The sequence below is a fragment of the Gouania willdenowi genome, chromosome 1, assembly GCF_900634775.1.
Source record: "Gouania willdenowi chromosome 1, fGouWil2.1, whole genome shotgun sequence".
NCBI lineage: Eukaryota > Metazoa > Chordata > Actinopteri > Blenniiformes > Gobiesocidae > Gouania > Gouania willdenowi.
This window is the reverse complement of record NC_041044.1, coordinates 42147303-42163425: the sequence shown is the minus strand read 5'-3', so window position 1 is coordinate 42163425 and position 16123 is coordinate 42147303. Positions and strand designations below refer to the sequence as shown.

The following is a 16123-nucleotide window of genomic DNA, read 5'->3' as shown; positions in this document are numbered from 1 at the left end:
TATATGCTGTAATCATGTTACTTAGATTTATAATCAAAACAAGTTCACAAAATGTCTTCCAAGTGTGTCTAAATTCTCCAAAAGCTGAGCACTCTAAGGCTCAACATCATTGTTTTTAAAATTTGATCCTCGACTGTTTTTACATATGTGGCCTAAAACCTTTGAAATGTACTTATTAGAAAACTTATGTCCAACAAAACACATTATTTTTCCACCATATTTGTTTTATTAACTTAACTTATTAAAAATGGGAGTACTTTATAGAGCCTGTGTTCCGCCATCTTGAAATCACGTGATTGATGATGTCACACGGCCCCACTGCCTGTAAACATCCCATTGTTTTCTATTGGAGTGAAACATTCAGCCTGATTTTAAGATCATTTAGCAGCTTTTTTAGTTAAAATAAATAAAGTAAATAAACACAGTTGTGATTTACTTGCTAACTTCAGCCACCAGAGCATGTCAGCACACTTTTAAAGGGAGAGTAAAAGTCACTTAGGAGAGCTCTTCTTCTCTGCTTTATTGTTACTACCAAAGTTGGAACTGTCGCCCCCTGCGGTCAAAGATTTTTTTGGGTCACAACTGTTTTTATCCTCTTTAGGAAAACAAAAGGGTTTACATCAACAAATGTAACTTTTCCTCATTATTTAGTGCAACCAAAAGCAGCACAAGTTGTCATCTTGACCTAAAAAGCTGCTAAATGATGCAAAAAGCTGCTAAATGATATAAAAAGCTGCTAAATTATATAAAAAGCTGCTAAATTATATAAAAAGCTGCTAAATTATATAAAAAGCAGGCTGAATTTTTCACTCTAATAGAGTGATTGAGGAACACAGGCTCTAAAACTGTAAAGTAGTTACATTTTTAAAAGCTAATAAAACAAATGTAGTGCATAGATCTTCTAATAAGTACATTTTAAAGATTTTAGGCCACATTTGTAAAAACAGTGGAGGATCCCTTTAAAGCTATAATAACTCCGCTATTGTAATAATGACAAAGAATATAATTTCTTACTTGTATTTTAATGAGATTTTCTTCCACTACTCATTTTATTTTTTTGTGACGCAGAATTGTTGTCCCCGTTAGTGCTGTTACTCAATATCTGTCAAGTGGATGACTTTTGAAACTTCAGCAAGATAATTCTACTCTTTATAATGAACATTGGCAAAACTTGAAGCTAAAATTGACCTTGGCATCCCTGCACACAGCTTAAAGTAAATGTAACCTTGCTTTGTTGTTTTCCCACTAGAATACTGTAAGAGGACAATGGCTCTGAGTCTGCATGTCTACTGGATGACTGAAGCCACTGCAAAGGATTTGTCACACACCTCTGGGCTTTGGGTTGATGTCACGCTAGCACATGCTAAGCAGGCTGTATCATAACTCAATGTTGGGAAGGAAGACATAATGAAAAAATAGAAATATAACATTGAGAGTGCAAAATAAAGAAAAGTGTCTTATTTAGGGACTGATTTTCTGTGGTCGCAGAAAACTGTCTGAAAACGCGTCTGTAGCAAACTGAACCCTTTTTTATTTCAACTTTTATTTAAAATCTCGCCCCAATGTGACAGAAAAATATTTAAAGTCCATGACATACATTTGTGTTATGAGTTTGTGACACCACAGAAACACGTGTCATTGACCACGGAGCCAAATTTAAAAGATGAAAAAAATCGCTAAGTATATAGAATTAGGTCTCAAAATCATGTAAAAACAAGCACTTCTCTCTGCTCTGAAATGCTGGGGGCGTGTCACTTAGAGGTGCTGGAACCACGCCCACATGCAGGAAGAGAGCAGTGTGAAAGCGGCTCCAGCGTCGATAGTGCTCAGATCAGGCCAAACAAGGTGTCAGCGGAAAGGTCTGCCCCGCCCAAGTCCGAATATGTGCATCACTCCCAGGTAAAGTCAGAACTACACCCGCTAGAAGCCAAACACACAATCGCGGAGCAAAAAAAAGTGATGATTTCATGGAAAAAGTGGCACCAGCGGACGAGTTTTATTCCCCCCGAAGTTCCAATATGTAGTTTGTTTTTGGCTAGGGGCCAAATAGCACCAGGGTTGGGTTCATGCTAATGATGGCTCCGTTATTTGCATATTATGGGTCTCTATCATGCAGGCACACTGTTTTTCCCTGGAAAATGAGTGACTGAATGTCCATCGATCATTCTAAAAAACAGACAAATATATCAAATATCTTGCACCAGCAGGGATTTAATTCAAAATGAAGTGAATGACTAAACCCTCCCTTACATGTTTTGGGAACCATGTCACATAATTCCATGATATTTCCCTTGCAAAACTGGTGGCTAAGTGTCTAGTGTAGCTAACGGACATTCTTGTGAAGTAATCTTGCGGGATTTCAACCTAACCATCCATGATTCCTAAAGTCATTGAAAGCGTATGAATAGAGTATAAGAACACCATAAAACCACTTTTTTCTGCTGATTACATATATAAAGTAATGTAGTTTATTGGTCCTAGTCCCACTTTTCACATTTTTATCTAAGTATTCAAATTTAGTGTTTTTAGTTGTAAAATGTCAGAGTGACTGCCCTCTATGGGTTTAAATTTTCTATTGGCTGAGATTAGGTCAGTGATGTCACTAACCTTCACTGTTGGCCCCACCCTTCCTATAAAAGATGGAAGGGGCGTGGCCTTCAAAACAAAAGCATCTCTTCTTGTCTTCCATTCATTTTTCAACACTTTTTTAAAGGGGGCTCTTGTTTTGAAGTTAACAGGAAGTTTCGTCAGTAGCACAATGGAAGGCCTCTGAAAATCTCTGAAATGTCGGAATGAAATATATTTAGGTGAGTTTTGAGTTTTATGGATCAAATGAGCTGTTGACGTTCTACTTGGTCACGTTCTCATTAAAATCAGGTCAGGTTTTTGTCGTTGTAGGTTCCAAATGCATCTTGGGAAACTTGAAAGTATACTTCAGTAGGAACGGTCATCATCCACTATAAATTAGACAGTAAATACTCAATAAGTTTGTAGTGTATTATACAGAGTTTGATATTTCCAACACAGCCCGACACTTCTTAAATAGTGCTGTGAGGCATTCAAGAAATTAGGTACACCTGGGTGGAAACAGTATGGAACAAAGGGACCGTGTGTGAGAGTTCTCAGTGATCATCCGCTCCAAGTGAAGAAGTCGGCTCCATTAGTGACTCTTTACACTCGTGTTTTTCTCTCAATTCTCTATTTCTTACACATGCTTCACTCTTTGGAAATAACCTTTTTTTTTATGAGGCTTGCACAATATAATTAACACCTGTGTTAATCCTTCCTGATTAATCATGGAGGAATGTGTTTCTCCACACCTGTGAAAGTGTGCTGTGGTATCTGCTTCAGAAATTCACTTAAAATCTGAATGAGGGACATTCCTGAAACTAGAAAACGTCTCCTTATCGTTTCTATGGCCTCTTCCTGGTGACGCATAGGGTTACGTGAATCTCCTTTTGACAAGTTTTGTTTACTTTGATAATATGTTCGACTGTCTGCGGTTGCAGGAACGGTGTTATGTTATAGATGGGAACCATTTTAGTTAGTGACCAGTGAGTCCCACATGGGGTTCATCAAATTGTCTAATCAAACCCACAAATAAATAAATAGATTTGTCATCTTCTCCTTTCCAGCTTTGCAATAAATGTAATTATTATTTAACAAGTAATCAGATAAATTGTCATGAACTTTATTTATTGAACTATAATCCATTTAAATGAAATGTTTTTGGCTAAATAATAATAAAGCTCCAGCAGCTTGGCAGTGATAAGCATAAACCACACCATAGGTGGAAAACTAACATACTGTAGGAGGACATGATTCATAAGTTTGCCATCACCAAGGCAACACGGGTACGTTTTTAGTTTCATCAAAGCACTAAAAAAGTGAAACCCATTTTAGTGTGTGTTTTTGGGTTGATTTGTAGTTGTAGTGTGTAGCTGTGGCGGCGTTATTGAGGTTGCCCGCACAGGGAGTAATTCGTGTCAGAACCGTCAGTGTGCGCTGCAAAGAGGAATATTTCCCCTCATGCAACAGAGCAAAATGAAGCCAGCAGTGGCTTGAATAAAAATTACAGCTACCGGTTTGTGTCCCTGAGGTAAGTGGAGAAAATGTCTAATCAGACACTCTTGGCTATAATTGCTGCTCTGAAGGAAGGAAAAGATGTTTGGGGTAATTATTCTCAGGTGTAATTAATAATTCAAATACTAAGATAGCATTTAAAAATCATATTTTCCCTGATGACATTTTAAAAGAAAGACTTTCACTGTAGCATTTATGTCTTAGAGCTGATTATGGAATAAATAAAAGAGAATATTGCATCTTAACTTGCAGACTGGTTCATCATTTATATATATATATATATATAAATAATATTAATAGTCACTACGTGGTTGTCCATGGTTCACCCTGAAGTTAAGCCCAGGGCTCCCTTGTCGTCCCTTGCACCTCCATGCCAATAACACTGAAATGTAAAGCCATAAATAAAACCTAAATTACACCTACCCTCTCCCATGCATATAACAGTTATAAAGCTACTCCACCAGTGTTGTTAAAGTCAAATGTCATGGGAAAGAAACAATGGCCTCAGTCTTTAAGAGGAGCAGGAAAGTGAAGTGAAATCAACGAAGCTTCTTCTTTGTTTGCTTATATTTTACAAGACACAAATATTCTATTTATCATTAATTGTTTTTTAATTGTGCCAGGTGGGATGGATTTGGGAGAAATGGTCATTCCATCTAATGAGAAATGATGAGATTTGATTATGGATAAGTACAGGAACACATATCCTCAATTTAAACACTTCTATAAACCTTGGGCGTCCGATTTTTACGCGAAAAAAAAAAAAATAGAATTCATATTCTCACATGGAAAAATCAATTTGATCTTTTTTTTTCCTTTTCTCTCTCTCTCTCTTTATTTAAAATCAGGCCCAATCATTTTGGAACAATGTCACACATTTAGATTCCAAATTTTCTCTCAAAAACAGATGATCATAAAGGTCTAGAACATGTGTCAAACTCAAAGCCCGGGGGCCAAATACGGCCCTTTAGAGCATCCACTTCGGCCCACGGCAGCAAGCAAAAAAAGTCAAAGAAACCATGAATCATTGTGTAAATACCAACTAATTCAGTTGTAGATAAATCCAAATTAATAAACAAATTCAAAAAAACTCCATAATATTTACAGGGCTCACATTTTCTCCATGTTTAAATCACATGATGGCAGTCGTTTTTTAATCTCAAATTTTTAAAATAACTCAATTTTCCCAAAATCTTGCAGTTTTCTTCAAATTATTCCACAAAATTTGACCAAATTGCATAAAAATGAGTCACAAAATCAAATATCTGATATCTTGCTTTGATATTATCAATGCCGTGCAAATTTTCAATTATCCATGTTCTATTACAACTCAATTATGATTTCCAATTACAATTAAAATTGAAATTATTACCATTATTTTTCTCCTGAAAGTCAATTACAATTACGTTCTCAATTACTGAAGTTCAAATTCAATTAATCACAATTACTGAGCTTTTGAACCATGCCACCCTAAATCAGCTGTGAAATACACTTTGAGAGAACCAACAAGGTAGTGAAACACGTTTTATTGATTAACAGCTTATGTGGAAGACATTTCTATGCCAGTTACAATTAAAAAGTCAATTATCTGAACTCAATTCCAATTCATTTGTGATTACAAGAGCAACAGATTCTTTCAATTCCACCACAATTGTAATTATCAATTAAGCCATTACAATTCTAAATAAATGACTCCAACCCTGAATTTTGTTTAGTGTTGTATTAAGACAAAAAGCAGAACATTAAAGCCTAGAAAGACAATGTAGACATGCTGCTGGTTTCCACTCTAGATGCCATCCATCTATCTCCTCTGTGGAGATGTGGAGAGTGGGATAGATCAGTGGAAGAGATAAAGATCTGCTATAAAAAGCCCGTAGAAGAATACAGGATGTAACGGAAGCAGGCCTCAAACCACTCAAATACTTCCTCAACTGGTGGCAGATTGAGGCTTTAGTATCTGAGTGTTGTCCCGTCCAGCAGCTGGTGCTCAAGCAGCCAATTAGGAATAAAAAAGAGGCGATTCTGGGGGAAAAAGCTCATAAAGTTTAGAGAGAGATCCATTTTTGGTAGTGACTCCTGCGGGGGAACGTAATCTATGATCGCAGCTTCAGGGAGGATTTCCGTTGGCTTTGACAGACAAAAGCAGCATAAACAATAATCATAGTGTGTAATAATTACACACTAACAGGTCTTATAAGACAACGGGATCATTTTAGCGAATTCCTGTGTTTGTGTAGCTTTAAGATGGGAAAAAGTCCATTTATACTTCAACATTAATCTTTCTTTTCATTTGTCAATAACCATGACCATGTTCATGTTACATGATTAAAATTGTACCCAAGTGCAAGTAACTCATATATATTTTTTAAAAAAAAATCACAAGTACAAGTAAAAAGTAGCTCAATTAAATAGTACTAAAGTAAAAAATTACTAGTTACTTTCACTGTGGTAGTAAATCTGTCATCAGTTTGAATTCGAATTTTTAAAACAGAATTTTTTTTTTAGCATCAAAATCAGACTTTGAATTTTAAAACCTTTGCATTACTCGCATGTTTTTTTTAAATTCCTAACACTTCTTTTTTTAGAAAGTTTTTAAAAATTCAATATAAAAAAAATTATAAATAAAATAAATAAGTCTTAAAAAATTCACCTGCAAAAATTCAGTGTTTAATCATCCAACCAATCAAGTTACACTCCATTAGTCATGTGACACCGACACCGATTGGTATTTGTAAAAAATAGCAATAAATGTTACCGTACGCCTGAAATACCCAATCATGAACATGATTTATTAAATTGCTAGAAATTTGATGGTTTTGAAATTCAAAGTCTGATTTTGATGCTAAAAAAAAATTCTGCTTTAAAAATATAATATAATATGGTCGGCTATGATGTGACGCATTTGATTGTTGTCTGGGCGTTGAATTTTTTGATCATTTCAAAACAAAAAATAATGATTTACTCAGTCACGGTTGAGTGTAGAAATTTAACGAATTACTTTACTTTCTTGCAAAATGACTGATTTATAAATATACTCAGAAAAGTATCCATAAAAGCAACTCAATTACAGTAATGTGAGTACTTTTACCTCTGTGTTCAAGCCTCTGTGACGAAATACTGTCATTATGTAACAGACTTATTTTCACTGATTAGATTCTAGATTGTACAGATCTGGGTTAGGTTCCTCTCTGCTCTATCACTGCATCGCTAGCAAAACGTTTAATACGTATGTAATTATATACAAGCAGTACACAAAAGATGAGTAAATCAATGTTTTAAATGCATCATCACGAGTGTGTGTTTGGTTCTCACCCCACACAACAGTTCCTCTCTTGAAATCATTTGAGCAGCTTAGGCTAATATGCAGAACTTGTGATTGCTAAAGCAGAAAACATGATTAAGTCCCTTCTTTTTTCTTAAAAAAAAAAAAAAAAAAAAAAAGACCCTCTACAGTGCGCCAATCCTATTGGATTAGTGAGTGCTCAACCCTCGCTGTCTGGGTCAGAGGAAACCAGAGTGCATGACTGATTATTTTAACCATATATCATCCATCACAGGAAAAAACAACACGTGTTTTTGATCTGAATCACCATTAGCCTTAGAATGCTGTTGTCCAGTTGGACCTCAATGTCACAGCCTAATTATCTTATTTTAATTCAGCAAAAGCTAATCATAAAAGTAATTACTTTTTTTTTTTTAACATTGTAGAGGGTTTTTTTTCTTCTTTAAAGCAATATGTTCAGATTAACCAATCATTTATGGCTGCAGAATTTCTATCCCTTCATCCATCCATCCATTAATCACAGAGGCGCTCAGACACACATTCACTCCAAATGGCAATTAGAATCAAATTAACCCGTAATGCATGTTTTTGGACAGCGGAATTCATCAAGAGCATCAAATAGTATGAGTCCAAATCATAACAGCCCAAATCATGACAGCCCAAATCATAACAGCCCAAATCATGACAGCCCAAATCATAACAGCCCAAATCATGACAGCCCAAATCATAACAGCCCAAATCATAACAGCCCAAATCATGACAGCCCAAATCATAACAGCCCAAATCATAACAGCCCAAATCATGACAGCCCAAATCATGACAGCCCAAATCATGACAGCCCAAATCATGACAGCCCAAATCATAACAGCCCAAATCATAACAGCCCAAAGCGTTCTTAACAAGTTCTGATGAACTTTTCCACTGGGCCCGCGGAACGTCTCAATAGCACCTGCCACGTTCCCAAGAATTCAGTCAAATGACTCGGTTCCACCGAGTAAAACAGATCTAATTGTGCGAAGTAAAATCGTAATCTACGTTGAATTGCCTTTGAAACAATATATCACACGACTACATACTGTACGTTCCAATAAATTTAGAAATTATTGGAAAAAGGGGGTGGGCCCCCGTCCCCCTCACTTTCAAAAAGGTCTCTGAGAGGTTAACTTCAAAATAAGAGCCCTATTTACAAAAGAGAAGAAAAAAAATCTAATGTAAGACAAGAAGAGTTGCTTTTATTTTGAATTTTAGCTTGATCTCGTACCGAAATCGATTATGAGCATGTCCACTACAGGAAAATGAATTTTTACGAGTTCCGCTGTGAGTTTTGCTACTTCCGCCGTGTTGAGATTGAAAATTCAATTTCAAAGCAATTTGTTTGTATAAAAAAAACATATGTTTTATAATTTATTCTATGCAGTTTTTACAGTAATAAGCTGTTGTATTCGTGTAAATCTGATCATGACAATCATATATTTTTTTTAACATGGTCGATTTTTTAGCGATAATTGACTGATGTGATGTTTTAAGCATTTTCTTAAATCAGTACAACAATCTCTGTGCATGGCTAATCCAGCACGGGTACATCTCAGTACGTAACAGTCACGTACTGAGATTGTAAAATAATCTCAGTACGGAGGTAAACTCAGACCATGACACCGGTCCCAGGACAATTTTACGTTCCGCTCGCAATGCATCATGGGACTGTTTTTGTCCACCGTGCATACTTAAAAAATGTCCCCATATAATAAACATCCGGGTATTTCTCGCATACTGAATCTTTTCATACTATCTAATATGAACAAACTACATACAACTGTTAAAGTCAGACTTAGTATGAGTAGTATGTTAGTATGATATTTGAAACACAGCCTTATGTTTATGGTTATTAAGATATATTTGGACAGTTTATTGGACTGTGGGAGGAAACCAGATCACCCAGAGTAAAATCTCACCCTGATTTCAGATCGGGGATAATAATAGACAAGCAAAAATATAGATAATACATTATTTAGATCACATGTGTCAAATTCAAGACGAGGGGACAAAATCTGGACCTTTAGAGCACGTGAATTATTGTGTAAATTAACAAATAATCTAATAGTAGATGAACAAATTCAGCAATTTAATCAAACTCCACTATATTTTAGGAGCTTGCATTTTTCCTTTGTTTATATCACATGAATGCAGTCGTTTTTAATTTCACATTGTGGAAAGAACTTTCAATTTCTCACAAAATTCCTCTAAATTACACAAAAATTGATAAGAAAATCAATAATTTTGGAAGTCAGTTGAACTGATATTGAAAACTACGGCACAATGATGTTAAAATTATGAATTTTTTTCCCCACCGAGAATCTGCGTCCCACTTGAGATCAAACTGGTCTGTATTTGGCCCCTGAACTAAAATGAGTTTGACTCCCCTGGTTTAGATTATATGGAAGGATCCAAAGTCTGTACTTTCGTTCTATATCTAGTTGTGTTTCGTCCGGTTTTTGGCTTTTTTTTCCTTTCTTAAAACTGTAAAAAATCCCACATAGTGTGTGATAATCTTCTTGAATGATAAAAAAAAGGCAGATGGTGACATTAAAAGGTTCAAAGGTTGGAGAGCTTTAACCGCCATGTGATTCAGAGCTGACGAATGACACGTTAACGAGACATTTACGCATTTGTCTGACAATAAACCCACAATGCTTTAGTCCAAACAACACAACACAACACACACACACAGAAACAAACAGACAGAGAAATACAAGCCTGCACGCAAGCACATAAAAAATGAAATAATGCTGCAAAGGGCTTAGAAGAGGATAATCTAAGCGAGTGGAGTGTACTACATCGTCACAGGAATTAAATTCCTCCGTCATCCGAAAAAAGGACATCCAATGTGAGCTGATAAAGGCAGTGGACAGAGCACTTTATTTGACATTTCAGACATGTGATCTTTTTCAAATAAGGTGCTGTTGCGTTACCAGTGGCCCCTGAAACAACTCCGCCTCATCAAATCCAGTTAGATGAAGTTTTCACGTGCCTGATGTTTTTACTGCATGCATTTCACTAAAAGCAAACCTTTCCAGCAGACAGACCTATTTGCACTCACAACAATATTCCAGCTAAGAACTTGTGAGGCATTAAAACGCTGTGGTTTTTTTCATGCATCACTGGTTTCAGGTTACATGAAGACTGAAATCCTCTGCTACACTGTGAGGATCTAAATCAATGTTGTGAGTCTTTTTTTTAATAATCCATGACAATAATCATGCAATCTCCTTGTAGATTACAAAATGGATTTTTTTATTTTTTTTTATGAGGAAAAAAACAACCAAACAATCAATGTTTGGTATTACACTTTATTTTCAGAGATTACGCTTTGGTTTTTCTATGAAATGAGGTTGCAGAGGTCTGAGGAATCAATAGACATGCTGGTAATTTTAGAGGAAGTGACACAAATAATAAAATAATAGAGTGGATTTATAGGTGTTTTTTTTTCATTTGAGAGATTTTAGGTTTTTTTTCTTTTTAAATGGGACAATGTATATTTTGAATAAGTAAGTAAGTAAGTAGTTTATTTATAAAGTGCTTTTTGCAGATAAAATCACAAAGTGCTGTACAGAGTTTTTATGCATGCCCCTATAGCCTTGTAGTTTAAAGTTTAAAGTTTTTTAGCTTATATTTATCTTAACTCTGTGTTATATGTTCTATGTCGCACGTTTGCACCGAGAAAAATTCCTAGTTTGTGAACCTGTTCTCAAACCATGGCAATAAAACTGATTCTGATTCTGATTCTGATTCTGAGTTGTGGTAAAAATACAAGTGCAACCTCATAATGGAATAATAAAACATGGGTACATAAACATCTTAAGAGCAGCAACATTAAAGGATAATAAAAATGGAAAATCCAGTAACTAAAAGCTTTTCTGAAAAGTGAAGTCTTCAAAATAAACATAAACATGTCCATGTAAATACATGGGATCGAGTCAGGGGGCTGATGCCCATGAGCAGGTTGGTGTTAACAGAAACAAACAAAATATAGTAATAAAATAAAACACACACAGCCTAGGTTTCCAAAGTGGGGTACGGGTACCCCCAGGGGTACGCAAATTGTCATAGGGGGTACATGAATGAGAAATAAAAATTGGAAACTATAATATAAATTGACCAGCAGTCAGGAGCCTCAATGCATTGCCACAAATTACACATTAGCTGATGCAAGAGTAACCATGGTGACAGAGAAACAATCTAATCAAAAAAGCTCAAATATGACGAGAGCTACTTTGCTTTACCAATTTACAGATAATTTTTCCTTTTTTTATTATGTATTATTCCTCAACAGGATAGGTACAATTCAGAGACACATTTTACTGTAGGCCGTAATTGTATGTGACATTACATCAGTGGTTCTCAACCTTTTTTGGGTCGTGACCTCATTTTAATATCACAAATTTTCGCCGTCTCCAGAGTCTTTTCCTCTTTCTATACTGTATTTTATTTGAACTAGATTTCTAGTTAAGAAAGTGAAAGATAGAATACAGTTATTTAAGATTGTTTTCTTTTTGAAAAAGAAAATACATTTTTAATCAAAGTTTTTGGTGACAGTCATTTCGGTGCAAAGCCAAAAACAAGCAGCTCTGTAACTGACAGGGTTTTCACTTTCACTGTGGCGTGGATCAAAAACTAACCGAGCTAATTCAAGTTGATAAAATTTATCAGAATAAAATGACACGTTACAATACTCGGTGTTCGAGTTGGTTTGACTTGCTTTCTGTAAAGTTTGTGTTCGTAGTTCAAGCATCATATTGACTGAATCAAAACATAATCTAACAGCTAGAGCGGACATGGGCTCGTCTGTGAACAGTCGCAGGAGTCACTGTTAGCGTACCAATAAACGTCACCTTATAATACTGTATCGTGTTTTTCTGCAGTCAGTGTCTTCTCCCCGTCCTTCTCTCTCTGCTCTGTTTCAGGGGTCGTGAAGCTGATGATGGCAGTTCCTGATCTGTGGTTCACGGCTCAACTAGTCTGAGACACTCTGATGTTCTATCTCTCTATCCTGTTCTGTTGGTCCTTCTGTCCACTAACCCCAACCAGTCCACGCAGATGGCTGCCACCTCTGAACCTGCTTCTAACGGAGATTTCTTCCTGTTTAAAGGGAGTTGTTTCTTCTCACTGTCGCTAAATGGATCTTGTTGGGTTTTTTTCTTTCTTATTATGAATTTTATATTTTGATAAGCGCATTGAGATGACTTTGTTGTAATTTGCACTATACAAATAAAGTTGAATTAAATTGAATGTTACAAATGAAGGTGTTTCACCTTGAGGAATTTGTCCTTCTGATATCAATATGCCATTAAGCCCATTTCAGCCCTTTGCCCTGTACTCATGACACCATTAACAGCCACTGTGGGATATTTATTCAGCTGCCAAGATAGCAGCATGATATTTTCTTCCATAGATTACTTCACATGCGTTGTTCTGCAAAACAGCAAATGTTCTTGGATGAAAAACACCTAAACCAGATTTTGCTGAGACAGCATCTTCCTTTTTTTAAAACAGAGCTGCTGGATGCTTTTACTGCCAGGGCAATAAAGTTACACTTGAAGAAAACCAATCTGTTAGCTGACGATGGATTTCGATAGTAGCAAATTTCTGCACTCTATCAGAAGCCATTGGATGTGTGTGATGCATTTAGGCTTATCTCTAAACAGGATGCTGTGATCTTCAGGAGGAAATAGAGACGAGCCAGAAACATGTGAATGGATATTATGAATGAATGGTTTATGATGATGTTCGGTCAGTTGTAATCCTTGTCATCGCCAATTCTAAATGCAATGCACCAGGGTTGCGGTCAATTGAAAAAATCTGTTGCTGTTGTAATTGTAATTGGATTGTAAATGAGTTTAGATAGTTTACTTTGTCATTGTAATTGGCATGGACGTTCTATAACAACTGTCAATAACAATTTAATTAAACGCAAAACTGGGGAAATTGTTACAGTTCTATAGTTACACATACGTAGTTAACAATTATTAAAGGTCCCATATCATGCTATTTTTCACCCATCTCCCCAAAACATAGTATTTGAGGTTTATTTTCCCAAACTTGTGTGTTTTCCAGAGTTTTAGCCTCTGAAAAGTCACTTTCTGAGCAACTCTACATAAACAGGCTGATTTGCGTCCCACTTATGCATATTCATGAGTGGGCGTGTCTATAGACGGGACACTGACTTCCCCCTTGCTGCACTGTGACGTAAGGCCAGAGGAAGGCCCGCCCTCCTCCCACCCACTCCGTAGCTGAGCTCATGATCCATCCATCCATTCCATCTTTAATCATCCATCGTGATGGATGATTAAAGACGGAATTGTAATTGTGATATGTAATTGACCCCAACCCTAATATGCACATGTAATTAATCCAACTTTAGAGTTATTTTTAGAAAATCTTTGACCCATCCTGAAAAAATTGTAGGGAAAATATTGTTTCATAGATTATCTTGTGTAGCTAAAGAGCATATATCAGTCAGCACTGCAACACCGATACGTTGTTGGTTCATCAAAAGCATACGTGGAAGTTACGAGGGGCAGGGGGGGCATTGCCCCCCCAGTGATGAAAAGTTTTTATTTAAGTTTTCCCAAAATCATTCAAAAAAAATTAAATTCTATACAAATATTGTAAGTGCCAAAAACATAGTCACGAGAATATGATAAAAAGACCAATTTAAAATTAAAAGGTTCACAAAATAAAACCAAATAAAAAAGTTTTAAAGGACCAGCAGCCGATGACATTTGACTCTCCTGCTTCCCGTAGCAGCTCAGAACTTTGTTTACAACATGGCGGACACCGCGGGTGCTCTGTGTACTCATAAGTCTGTTGTTTGTCGTGATGCACCGAGAAAACAAGCCGTCTGGAACAGAGAACAAACAAACCCCCTGTGCTCAGTGTGTGCTCGTCTGGATACAAAGCAGTGGATTGAGCAGTGCTGTGCTTCTCTACTCGCCCGCCTCTCCCGCGTGTTAGAGACTTTTAATGCCATAATCTACATTGTTGGACTTTTAAATGCTTTTAAGCCTTTTATTCTATCCTGTTGTCTAACTTAGTGATTTACAACTGCCAGCAAGTCTATCCCTCCATGTTAAAGTGTATCTCCCATATTAAAGCACATGTATCAAGCGTTGTATAATATATCATGTAGAACATCATAAATAATAACACTGCTTATTTTGAGCAACTTTACTCTCTCCTTCTTTAAGTTACAGGAGGTGCTGAACATTTGAAGCTGCATTTTGGATTATTTTGGCAATACAGTTTTTAAAACTTATGTTACATGAAATGAGAAATAATAATAATAAAAAGAGTTGGATTAGTACATTTGTTTTCGTTCCTTATTTGTGAAGCGAAACTCAAGACGTTCTACATGTTTGTTGTTATACGTGTTTGGTAATTTCAAAATGTTGCCGTTAGTCGTCTTTTTGAATCTTTTTGAATGAGGATCAAAGCACACAACAATCAGCCATGCATTCCTACACAGACGTAGACACTAGACACACACCTACCGTTCATGCCATTATAGATGCTCCGGTGATGTGGTGACAGCTCATCTCCAGCTGGCCTCCTCTGCCCCTCCCTAGCTGGACTCATGCTGCACTGGTGCCTCTGGGTCTCAGGGCTGCCCCCTTGGACCACGCAACCCTTTTCACGGTGCTCGCCAGTTCCCAGATGCGTGTGCCGGGCCTCGGGGCTTCCACAGCCCATGCTGCTGATGCTGCTCCTGTGGTGCCTCTGGTAGACCTCCCCGCTGCCCCCCTGGCCAAAAAAGTGCTGCCTCTGGCTGAGGAGCAGATCTGAGCTGTGGTGTTTGGGGTGTTGCTGCTCCGGACTACGTCCTCCCACATTCCTTCCGTATTTTTCTGGGCTAAAGCCCCGCATGACACGGCTGTGGTCAGGCACCGATATAGATCCGCAGCGGGGGCGGCAGAGCTGGGGCAGGGTGTACGGGTACTCCAGGCTTGTGCTACGATGGCGCCCGGCTGGGTGATCAGGGCTGGACATCTCCCTGTCTGACCCACTTCCTCCACCTGCCATCCCACTGATGCTGCTACACCTGGGTTTATGAACAAGCTCAGGGCTGCCTTTCCCCCCACTGCTGCCTAGCCCACCTGCTCCAGCTGATGGGTGGGGCTGCTTATGGTGGGGGTGATCAGAGCTATCTGCGCTCCCTGCACTGGAAGTACTGCTCCCATCTCCCACGTCCCTCATTAGCAACCCTTGCCCAGGCACCAGCAACAAGCTGTTTTGGCTGTCTATAGAGTTACGGCACCCTCCCATTCCTATGCTTCCCCCACCCCCACCCCCACCGCCTCCTCCTATTCCAACTCCTTTCTCCTCGTCCAGCAGCAAACAGAGTTCCTTCAGCTCCAGGTTTTCCCGAATTACCTCTTCCTGACGAAGTTCCAGCTCCTTTAGCTTCTGGAGGTAGAGAGTGACTTCTTTGCGCATGATGCTTGAGCTGTATCGTCCAAGACGCTGCCACTCTCTGGATACACGCTTCCCTTTCTGGCGATCGTCGTCAAGGAAGCAACACAAGTCCCGCAACTCGCGATTGTCCTCCTGCAGCTTCTGGTTGATGTCCTAACAGATAAAAACAAGGGACGGGAAAACAGGAATGAGTTCAACTATAAAGTATAACTACAGTAAAGGTTGGACCTCACATTATTGTGATCAGGGAAGACAAACAAAAAAAGTGGAATTTACCTATTTAGCATG

The 16123-nt window shown here is 37.7% G+C and overlaps 1 protein-coding gene across 1 annotated transcript in view; it reads right to left on the bottom strand.

Annotated features, from left to right (window-relative positions):
• The window catches only part of ccdc85al (coiled-coil domain containing 85A, like), a 38961-nt gene that overhangs the window by 17176 nt on the left and 5662 nt on the right, over nt 1-16123 (bottom strand). Inside the window, exon 2 of the mRNA XM_028461076.1 lies at nt 14914-15988. Within this exon, the coding sequence (XP_028316877.1) occupies nt 14914-15988 (1075 nt within the window). The remainder of the gene's footprint in view (nt 1-14913; nt 15989-16123) is intronic.